The sequence below is a fragment of the Spodoptera frugiperda genome, chromosome 27, assembly GCF_023101765.2.
Source record: "Spodoptera frugiperda isolate SF20-4 chromosome 27, AGI-APGP_CSIRO_Sfru_2.0, whole genome shotgun sequence".
Taxonomy (NCBI): domain Eukaryota; kingdom Metazoa; phylum Arthropoda; class Insecta; order Lepidoptera; family Noctuidae; genus Spodoptera; species Spodoptera frugiperda.
The window spans coordinates 5,318,546-5,330,817 of record NC_064238.1 but is presented as its reverse complement, the minus strand read 5'-3'; the positions used below and the strand labels follow the sequence as shown (position 1 = coordinate 5,330,817).

The 12,272-nt window shown below is 35.8% G+C and overlaps 1 protein-coding gene across 1 annotated transcript; it reads left to right on the top strand.

Annotated features, from left to right (window-relative positions):
- The first annotated feature begins 433 nt into the window (after nucleotides 1–433).
- Nucleotides 434–3,618, top strand: LOC118263780 (odorant receptor 4-like). Its single transcript, XM_035575950.2, has 7 exons — nucleotides 434–1,232; nucleotides 1,643–1,823; nucleotides 2,227–2,323; nucleotides 2,545–2,649; nucleotides 3,005–3,093; nucleotides 3,316–3,382; nucleotides 3,457–3,618. The coding sequence occupies exons 1-7, from the start codon at nucleotides 626–628 to the stop codon at nucleotides 3,514–3,516; spliced, it is 1,206 nt and encodes a 401-aa protein (XP_035431843.2). The 5' UTR covers nucleotides 434–625; the 3' UTR covers nucleotides 3,517–3,618.
- Nucleotides 3,619–12,272: the final 8,654 nt, after the last annotated feature.

The following is a 12,272-nucleotide window of genomic DNA, read 5'->3' as shown; positions in this document are numbered from 1 at the left end:
CACACTACGGCAAAGAAAAGTATAAAATCAACCCTTCAAACATATGGTTGAGTTTTCCTAAGCCTAGTAATTAGTGTCAGTTTCAAATGATGTATTGCACCAAGTTCCATATTTTCTCTAGTGGTTTGGGTATAATTATCAGCCATTAATTACACATTAAGCTACGCGTTCGAAGGTTTTTCATTATCGATGTGTACAGGTAGTTTCAGTTTTGATGTGCTCAGAGTACTTTCGATAATTTTGGATTTATTTTATCTAGTTTAAATCTGTTGTCACAACCTTCGGTAAGGATTTAGTATCTACATATAGAATGTAATGAAAATCTTTCTTCTCCTTGTGAGAAGAGATCTTTGCCCCGGAATGGGACAGGTTGATGAATGTAGGTACCAAAATGCGTAAATAATAATATCATTTAGCAACAAAAGGCAAAAAAAAAATCTTATTTGAAACACCTTGTAGTAGTGCACGTTGTAGTAAATTATTGTTCATCAAACACTGTAGTATTAAGTGTAATTTGAGATTTCAAAGAACAAATATGAAAACATTTCTTCAGAGAAATTGAGTCGTTGTTGTTGACTACTAGTTCTCTTCAAAACTTGCAGACAGCAAAAGTCTAATTACGACAATGATTGAACAGTTTGAACAATGTTTAAACAGAGTAAACTTTTTTTGGAAGTTGATTGGCATGAGCATAGATTATCGTGGCGACAGCAAAACTGTAATAGGATTTATCCGTAGTCACAAGCTTTATACCGCGCAATTTTTTTCATTGAACTGCGAAAATGTAGCCCAAATACTATGGGTTTTCGAAGCCGTTATCACAGGAAAAACTTTCCTAGAAATAACCTATTTGATCCCGTGCCTCATTCTTTGCTTTTTGAGTGTCTTCAAATCAGTCTCAATACTTTATTATGCAAAATATAATTATGAATTCATTGTAACTATGAAAGATTTGCTATCGGGTCTAACACCAAGCAACGAGGAGGATAATATTTTTATGAAGACTCTTATTGACAAACATGTTTTAATGTTGAAGAATATATCCAAGAGGATAGTTACTGTTGTTTCGGTGGGTCTCCTAATGTTTGCTTTGGGACCGGTGTTTGTTATTCTGCCACATTATTTCAAAACGAATGAGGTCAAACTTGAAATGCCCTTCATCGCATATTACCCGTTCAACGAGTTTGACGCACGGATTTATCCCTTCATGTATATTCATCAGTTGTGGACAGGTATGTAACCTTTTAATTATTCATATTTTAAAACTTTTAAGTATTTCAGGATATTGCCTTTGCCGTAAAAGTCTCACATTCAATGCTCTGAGCAAGGCATTATTAGTAATTCTACTATTAATATATATGTATAATAAATACGAAACTTAAAAACGTAGTAGTCTCAATAACCTCGCAAAAGAGTTTCTAGAGGAGAGCCGAAAAGTAACAAATTAACTAAAAGTCACGGTTTACTCACGTAAATTAATGGAGAAAAGCTCTACTAGTTTTGAGTCACAGAGGGACTCTTTATCATGAGTAGCGTGCGCAGACGCGGCGACGTCGCGCAGCCTACTGAGTAAACTGTTTAGTATGTCTCACGATAGTTGTTATACAAATAATAAATTAAATTGGCTTTTATTTATTACCAGCTACATTCGCCGTAATAATGGTGTACGGGCCCGACTACTTCTTCTTCACTTGTTGTACATTCATACATATTCAGTTCACAATACTGAGCTATGACATGGAAAGATTGGTTAACGATGGCTCCCGTTCATGTGACAGAGGTAGACTTAAACAATTAGTTGCGCGCCATATTGAATTGATGAGGTAAGTGAACATTTTATAAGATGGGTAAATATATTCATGGTCTATGCTCCTCATGCATGAGGATGCCGGTTAGATACATATTTGCCGTTGAAGTATGTGACTCATTCCGAGTTACATGTACTTTCTAAGATTATTTAAACATCACTGACAAACGGTGAACGAAAATACAACTTGAGCTTATAATTTCTATTGAGCAAGCGTGGTGATTAATGTTCAAACCTTTTCCGTGCGAGAAGAGGCCTTTGGTCAACAGTGGCCACTTATAGGCTGTTGATGTGTGATGCGTGATGTGTCAGTACATAATTAATTATATCATGATTTGTTTAATATTGCAAGATATAGGCTTGTCTTCTGATATATTGGAGCTGCAGTTGCACTTAACTGTTTTGTGTAATATTTTCAGGTGCGTAGGATTGATAGAAAAAATATATTCAAAGTCAATCTTATGTAATGCACTGACAAGTTCGGTCATAATATGCGTCACTGGCTTTAATGTTTCGGTGAGCACTTGTTTTGTTAACTTATGCGCTTGCAAATCGTATTTGAAGTTTTCTTAAAAATCCATTAGTATTGGGATAAACATATTCTAAACAAACATGCTTTTGATAGATCATTTTTTGTTAAATGGCTTTAGAAAGAGCGTATCTTAAGGAGGTGTGCCTATGAAAGAAAATTAAGTTTAATTTTGAAATAGTCTCTACAATGCAAACTAAAATTTCAGGAGGTTGACAATGTACTAATGATGGGTTCGTTCATGGCTTTCCTTATGTTTGGCTTGATGGAAATCTTCTTCTATTGTTATTACGGCGACATTATTATGAGATCGGTAAGTTTTATTCACAATTTTGGGCGTAATGCATAATAATTTTTGATCAAGGATAGGCTGGCGTTTAGGGAGGATTTTTATCAGAATAAATCTTGATTACGCGACACAAAACGCGTATAAATGGTGATCTCTATTGAGGCGAGCAAAAGCTGGTATTTAAAAAACCGACGTAAAAAGTAAAAAAAAAACAAAACAATGCTCCTATTATTTTCTTTCTCTCAGTTTTTTCCTCGAGGCAAAATGAACAATTTAGTTTAACCTAATGAGCAGTTGTTTTTCTGCTGGTGGAAATTAGAGAACTCGAGAGCTTCATTAAGTAGAAATACATTCCTTTTTAATTTTCTTACATTCTCAGAGCATGAAAGTAGGTGACGCCATTTACAATAGTTCCTGGTACATGACGGGAGCGGCAGACAGAAAATTATTTCTCATTGTCCTTACAAGGTATTATACTAATATTTAAATGGATTTATAAACAAATGTTACCGCTGCGTGATGTGTATGTGAACTTGTATGTTTGTAAACGCACCCACGACACTAGAGAAAATTTTAGTGTGGGTCGAGAGAAGCCATTAGATGATTTTCGGCCTTAAAAAAAGTGTGATCAACGGTTTATAAAAAAAACTGTTATTAAATATAAATTAATAACTTGAATTTCCTTTTCAGATCACAAAAGCCTTGCGAATTGTCGGCTTATGGATTTTCCAAAATCAATTTGTACGCATTTACGAGTGTACGTGAGTTATAGAAAGTTTGTATTAATTGTTGTTACGTTCAATTAAGTTGTTAACAGTTTTTGTTTTTCAGATTCTAAGCTCATCCTGGTCGTACTTCGCTCTTTTGAAGACAATGTATCATCCGGAATGAAATTAATACTAATACTTACTTAATATATAAAGCTAAAGAGGTTTTTGTTTGCTTGAATGCTCTAATATCCGGAATTACTGATTCGAATTGAATCCTTTTTTGAGTTAGATAGTCCATTTATCAAGCAAGGCTACAGGTTTTAAAACATCACGCTACAATCAATAGGAGCCGAGCTGAGAGTGAAGCCGCGTGGAAGTAGCTATTTCTTTGATAATGAACACTATCTACTCTATAGATTTCTGTTAGATTTTAGCCAAAATAAAGCACGCTTTATATGCATTTATTGTTCAATAAATAAACGTTGTAGATTATAATGTATTGTAATTTATTTCCAACTTAAAACAAGTTTCCGAAAACTGATTTAAAGGAACTGCGAACGACATAATTCTTGATAAACTCCTAAAGTCCTAATGTTCCAAAGTCTGATGTTTTCAGTACAGTTTCATGCCAGTTAAAGCCTGAAAAGGCCAAAGTAAACATTTCAGAGTAAAGTTCAAGGAATGACGTTATGTAATCGCTGAGAGTGATTAAGGATTTGATAATAATTTACTTCTACAGAGTTCTTGAACCAGTGCGATTGTTTCGCGTACTTGCTCGTACATATCTCGGAATGAGCAAAGTACCTTCCGAAATGCTCACATTTCAACTTTTTCCTATTTCATAATTAATACATTGACTGACGAAATATAGTGACTGTATGGTACATGTATGTGTGCATAGAAAAACATATAGACTCTACAGTAGTGGAAGGTATTTAATAAATGATCTATACAACGACCTTTGCTAGCTTACACGGTACATTACAAATGTTGTCTTTTCCTTATACTTCATTCCTATGTTCCAAACCACAGGGGAGCCATACTTCACTCCTATTTCTTTTTTAATATAATTCACATCGTACACTTTATACCTTTCGAAATATATTCTGGGAATTGCGGAACAAGGTATTCTTAATGCTTATGTAGGTCATGAATGCGGTAGTTGATGCCGTTGCGCAAAATAGCGAAGAATCCTGTAGTGGCTCACTCTCTTCGGACAGACAAAATAATAATGAAATAAAACAAGCCAAACGACCACTGTGAATCGCAGTAAAACTTGTGATTTATCGAACGCCATCAACAGATGTCCGAGACATCGTAAACAGTTTAAAAAATACTTTTAGCCTAATGAAAGTGTCGTTTATTCGATTCTTTGTAGAAATCATCAGAGAAACATTCGTCTATTAATGAAATTACCTTTTTGACAATATTTTATGGGTCCATGAATAATTTCTTGAAGTGCGATGTAGCGTGTTTTCAGTGGCTTGGCAGCCGTAAACGTAATTTGCCGCTACATTGGACTAAGGCGTGAAAGACTAGAACGAATTCATAAGAATGATTGACAGGAAACTGAATGTGTTTTAAAAAAGAAAATTCTAGTAACTGAATGTATATTACATTCAGCTACTACTGCTTTATGTTTCTTTTTTAAAGTGTAGCTCATAAGTAATTTACGTTCGTCATTTCATAACACGTCTAAGTAATTGGCTCAGATGTTTTGTTAATAGTCTCTTGGAGAGTCTAGCACAACGTAACCAGACCGAGTTATTACTAGTTTATGATTATAGAACCACGTGCTCATCACCCGCCTGTTAGAACGAGTCGTAAATATTAATTGAAACTAGTGTTTATATTTACTTCACACATAATCCGTGTTCTAGTAGGCTCAGAAGTCAATGTTGTCAGTAATACCTTGAATATTCAAACGACGTAAGATGGATTTGGCATTGTCTCGGAATGATGAGACATACCTACAAATTGAAGATCGGAGTCATACGTAGAGTTTCTTGGAACATGTAATTTTCCTGTATAAAGAAAGTTCCTAGTAAGAAAAAGATCAGAAACGTGCCTAATGTATGTATATGTTATGGTTTATTACTTCCCAATTTTTTTTACATTTAATAGGTCGATGCTCTCTCACCTGATGGTAAGTGATGATGCGGCCTACGATGAAGCACGTCTGCCCATAAGCAACCTATTCACTCGGGCTTTGAAGACACCCAGGTTATACTTGGCGTTATTAGTATTTTTTGGATAAAAAGCACACTCCGTAAAGATAATCTAAAGTCGCGTTAAATCTCAATTTCGGTCTGTATCCAACGGTCTGTGATGTCCGTCGATTAGCTCGTGCGGTGATAGATAGGTGCGTCCGTGTAATTAACAAGGGCGCGACTAAATTGCCGTAATTGTCGCAGTGTACACACGACGCGGGATTTGTAATTAAACCACACATGTCCGGATACTTTTATACAAAGGAATGTTGTTTTTAGTTTCCTATTCACATGTGTTGATGATGTTGGTGGTGTTTTGTAAAAGTTATGTAGTAGATTTTTTTTATTGTATAATAACTTCTAATTCATTTTGATTGCTAGTTTTATGTTACTTACTGCCATGTCATAGAAATACTCAATAATATCATGCTTCTATTGTCTGGAGATTAGATTTGTAACCTCAATCCATTGGTTTGTCTTGAGACTGCTAGATTATAACTGCCAAAAAGTTGGTAAAACATAAACAAATGGTTAAAAGATTACAGCATCAACCGACTGCAGTATTTAGCGGATAATATCTTCACTGTTTATACCGGAAGAAACATTAGCGGCTACTTTTATTGAGACACATTCCACATTGATAAAAACATAGCATTTAATATAAATAAATATTCGCGTAAACATCACGTTCGCGAACTTGTCGTAAAATGATGAAATAACGTCGGCGAAGTTAATTAAAAATTTATTGCCGACCCGTGTTTGTTGTCGTAACTGGGAACAACATGTGTGTTGTGGCTTATAAAAAAAAACGATTTAATACAGCGCTGAAACAGACGTGAATGTCCCTTCGGGTAAACGCTTAACCAAATGTGACCTTAGATAATCCTCAAAAAATAATTAAACCTCTCTGTTGTTCTTGTAACCCTACACGACCTTGATTACATTGTACAGTATCGTTAGAAAATTTTCCTTTATAAAGAATACCAACAATATTAAAAGATAATCTGCAATGTGTGTCTGGGTGTTAACACGATAAATATTATAAAAATGTTTTCTCTCAGAACAAAATACAACTCATCAAAGATGACTTAGTGATACGGATCTTGGATCTTGTACCGTCTAAACAAGCTTTCAATTTGCGTTTATGACAATATAACAGCCAACTGAAACGTTCTATAATAATCTGCATCGTTTACGATTGCCAATAAGACAAATATCGTCCAGATGAGTGACGTCATAAACAAAGCTGAGATATCGAATAGGAAATAAAATAAACTGACGTCACGCATCGAATTCTCAGCTCTGAATCCCAACGAATCCCTGCTCAGTATCATCTGGTTGCGTAAACTCGGCTGGAGCTCGGCTTTGAGATGCTCTTGTAAACATTTGCTTAAACAAATAATGGCTGCTATATCATCAGGCTATCGATTGCAACGTCCGTCGGTTCATTCCGTGGTACTAAAAAATATATTTTACTGTGTATGTGATTTTTCAGTGTTTAAACTAAATTATGTTCCCATTACTCTGCATAAAATATAGGTACCAGTTTCTACTATGAAAATGCATTTGGTGAATTGAATATGTAATTGGACCACGTACTGCCAATATTTTTCCTGTACATGTTTCGGTCTTTCCGGTTCAGTCAATAAAGTATAATGCTGGTGCTATAAGCTTCATGATTAAATGGGGCAGACCGATTCGACCCCATGACCTCTCGACCTGTTGTCAATACCCCAGTGGACTTGCTTGAACTGGGGGATTGTTATGACCACTAGATTATTATGTAAGCGTTTGCACAAAGTATCTCAGTGGGAATGTTTTGGCAAAGTATTTATTTGGTTAGGAACCGAGATTTTCCCTATATGCATGAGATTCAGTTACCCGTCTCAGATATTCATAAAATAACTTGGTATGTAGGAGCAAAAATTTAATTTATAAATGAAATGAATAGGCCCCATTGCAATACTTAACCTAAATTGCGTTGAGCCACCGACGGAATGAAAATTACTTTTTAATTCCAGACTGAGCGCCGAAGTGACTTAGCAGACTTCATTTAGCCTTTCATTCGTCTTCTCATCTTGGTCTTGGAATATAATTTTCTTAGAAATCTTACACTTACGTTATACATGTATTTTTGTTTCATGAGAAAAATAAGTAATAGGTTGAATGGAATTTGGTTAAAATTAGTGTACTAATTGTTGTTGTTACCCGGGATCCGGCTCAGAGCAGAAGGATTTTTAGTCAGTAAGAGTCTGACACTCCCTCTCACCTCACCCAAGGCTAGAGAAGTCATTGGATGATTTTCCCTCCTCAAAAAAAAATGGATATAGGTTCCAGTTAGTGTTGTAGGTGTTACAGAAACAGCGGGTAAGAAACCAAAACTTTTAATTTAATTATGAAGTTGTAAACGCTGACAACTATTACACCAAGATTGTAGAACTTTGTTCTCGCCACGGTTAAAGTTTCACTATTATGTGGCCACAGGGGGTGGCGAGCCACAAGTTTTGCCTTAATATCGTGCATGGTGGAAAAGATACGTTTTCTCCGTAGTTTAATAAGTACGTGATCAGCAAACTTTGTTGGTCTTTAATTTTAATTAACAGATATGCTACGGTATACCTAATGTTAATCGTTTGTAGTCAGTTGCCGTTCTGAGACAGGTTTAACTTCTTTACTTTGAGCTTCTGTTTGTGGTTTTAAAGCGTTACCAGGACTATCTTAAAGTACTTATGTGTCATTCCAAACTATATCTGTGTCCGTACAAAATTCGCTAGTTTTAGCGTGATCCTCGCAAACATGCGAATTTATAATATTGGTAGAATACAAGAACTAGCTTCGTTTTATTTACAACGAGGGTAGTGCTTCGCCAATATATTATGTTTATGTTACCGGCGCCAAGCTTTTACTTCATTTCCATTAAATAAAAAACCGGTTAACTAGAATGTTGAATATTTATTGCCGTAAACTATTCGTTTGTCCTTCGTCGGATGTGGAGCAAGTTGAGAGGAGCAAACTATATTTTTTCTATTTTACGATAATAGTTATGGAAACAATAAAATTGAGTGCAAACAGTGCAAGCCGAGCCGATGGACCATCCATTTAAAAATAAGCTGTATGAACTAAAAAAATCTTTATCGTAGAGATATAAAATGGCTTTCTGTGAACAAATTTCATTGGATCTATTTCAAAATGTTATGGATCTAGATAAAGATTTGTTCGCACTTTATGTCCTCGTTTGTCTGGCGGCTAGTGCTAGTATAATCCCCTAATCGTAATTGATCCGAATTGAGGATAATCCCTTATTCGATTCCACAGATATCAGTGTACTTAAGATTGTGAAAATACTAATAAAATGTGTGTTTAACTAAGATTGGGTGTGGTGATGATGAGTAGACGTAGTAGAAGACGAAGTACTTTTCTGGTTAACTAACAATTATCACAATTAGTAAATATTACAGCATAAAGGAACCTACTTTTTGAGTGGATGGGGGACTCTTCCAATGACTTCTTACTTACTAAAACCACTCCGTTCCTACTCCTGCTTTTCGAGCCGGATTCACGGTAGACTCGCTAGGTAGTCCGAAGCTCTGGATCAGGGATTAACATCTGTGATGGTCTGATGGCTCTTTCAGCGCCGTAATATAAAGATACATACACGTAATACGTAAGTATTGTAGGGGTAAGTAAAAATATAGAAATAATACCGACTTTGATATTTTGCCAGTTTTTCATATTTTTAATCTTTTAAGCAAATAATAAACGTCTCTGGGTAACTAATAAACATACCGAAATCAATAAACATAAGGATGAAGAGACTGCGGAGGCTGTCTGCCCCATTCCGTCTCGTCTACGTTTTATAGAAGTAGGCATTAGTTGGTTGCCAAGTCATTCCCTACTACTGAGTGAAGGTCGCCATTTAGCCTCCTTACGTTATAACCTTAATCTCACGGAATGATCTAAGAAACAAACAAGACTTATTTAGTGTGTAAATTGATTAGCTCGTTTAATGGATTATTTCATAAACATGCGAGTTTCCTGCCTTCTAAAGATTGTATGGTCATAAAATGCCTTGTGCATCAGATTTGTAATAAATAAAAAAAGACAGATTTGTTGTTTGTGTTGACAGGCGATGTACATATTTATGTATATTTTACATATTTATTCATTTAATCATGGGTTCAACTCAAACTTTTAAGGCAAACTACGTAAAGTTGGGAAATTCATTATCAATGTTAACACAGCCGGGAATTAGGTAATTAGGCACACACTAAACTAGTTCTTATATGTCTCTCACGATTTGCTTGGGTCAGGTAGTGCTGTTAAATACGATCGAAATGTAATTCACTATAAAAAATAATAAAACAAATAAAAAGGTTTTATTTAAATTGAAATTAAATGCTGGCAGTTTTAGGTCAACATTTGATATGAAGCCTTTTATGGGAAAAAAAATAAAATAAAAAACAAATTTTATGGCATCCAACAGGTTCTTTTTGCGAGTCCAGCCAGTGACAGGTACCTTATGTTTTATGCCGAAAAAGGTTGTTCGCATAGAGTTTGGTTGACCTTGGCTTTGCCATTTTAAATAAATTACCTATATTGAAAGTCATTTAAAAAAAAAGTATAGCAGTCGGATTGTTATTGGTACATTTTTAGTCAGTAATCGGTATGTCAATTAGGTAAACAGATGATGCGCAGATAAATTTCCAAAGCGAAACAAGTTCGCGGGGTCCGCTACTGCCAGTAAGCTACAAATATCTCACCTCAGTGCAAAAAAAGGTATTTGAATAAAACTATTATCTAAAATATTATCTCTTATTTTAAGTAATATACCGTTGCTTTTAGCTACCATTAAACGAAAATACATTAACAGTTTCTGCTGGTACGACCACCATTTATCATTTTCAGACAGAACTAAATGAGGTCGCTGTTATATACGATATTCTTCGCCAAACGAAGGAAACATTGTCTCCCTTTCTTTAACGTAGTATCTACTTACCTTAATAATGTAGTATAACAACACAAAAGGGACACAAAAGCCAAAGTTTATGTTGTTAATCTATACAATCTTTCCATTGTAATGTCTAAAGAAACTTGTTTCCTGGCCATAAGGGAGTGAAGAATAGTTACTTTTCTGTTTTTTCTAATAATAATTAAGTATGATTCGATAAATTTTATAAAATGCCTTCGTGTTCTTAATCTTAATTAAAATTAAAAGAGGTATAAACTGTAATACGAATAAAAACTAAATCCAGAATATCGTTCGTTCGTAAAAATCTAAAATAAAGGTTTTTTTAAAATAAGACCCCATAAACCTTGTGATTTCAGCCTACACTCATTAGGTCAAAGCCGTGAGTTTTTATTATTAAATCGACGGCCCCTACGTAAACTATCGAAACTACAAAAAAGCCATTTTCATTTTATTGCACTAATAGTATGTGGAGATAAAGATCTATTATTATATATATAAATTATGTTCCAATTGTATACCTACAACTATTTTTCAATCGAACAGAATCGTAACTGCATAAAATGAACACATTAAAACATCGAACCTGCCGTTTTCGATGATATACGCGGTCAGCGCTGCGCGAGCGAGACACGAAACTGCCTGTTTCGTCAGTGTTCCCCGAAATGTGAGTGAGGACGCATGTGTATTTTGAGGTTAGGATTACGTTAGTGTTTTTTTTTACTTTTAATTCAAAATGAATAGGAGAGGTATACACATGGTAAACATATTATACTATCGAAAGCGGTAGATTCGATACTGTTCTAGTACAAAGAGCAAATTTGTACTGTCGAATCTACCACATTCGATAGTATTCCTTGGTATTTGTACTGAGCAATTTATCGAAAGTGACACATTCGATACTTTTCTCTGCTATGAACACATCGAATGTACCACTTTCGATACTTTACTACGGCAAAGTAATAGATTGTCCTACAATTTCGATAGATATAATATGTTTGTCTTGGATTTTCAGCATCTCCTGTGCGATGTCAATTCACCGACGAAGAGTGGAAATATTTAAATGATATTTACAAAGAAACTGATGCGGTTGACGGGGATTTTCTGTATAACGATTCTGAAATCGTTCAATCTCCTAAATCTGTCCAAGATTTTTATTGTCCAACAAACCAAACCTTTTTTTACATTTGATGGGTAGACGTTTGGCCGCTATCTCACCTGATGGTAAGTGATGATGCGGCCTACGGTGGAGCACGTCTGCCCATAAGCAACCTATTCACTCGGGCCTTGAAGACACCCAGGTTATACCCATCAGGAAACACAGACTCCGGCAAGGAGTTCCACTCCCTAGCGGTTCGCACAAGGAAGCTTGAAGCGAAGCGCTTCGTGCGAGTGGGTGGGATATCTACCATGAAGCGGTAACGCTTCGCCGCTTGTTTTGTGGTTCGATGATGGAAAGGAATAGGGGGAATCAAGTTGTGCAATCCCCCCGCGCACTCTCCGAAATGTATCCGGTAATAAACGGAAAGGCTTGCAACCTTACGCCTGTGTTCGAGGCTTTGAAGCCGGGCCTCCACAAGCGCATCATCGTTGATGAGCTTCTTGGCACGCCTTTCGATTTGTTCTGGCGCATCGTGCTGGTATTTAGCCGAGCCGTCCCAAAGGTGAGAACAGTACTCCATACAAGACCGAACCTGCGCTTGGTACAGGCTCAGTAGCTGTTCCGATGTGAAATACCGTCTCACCCTCCAGAGGATGCCC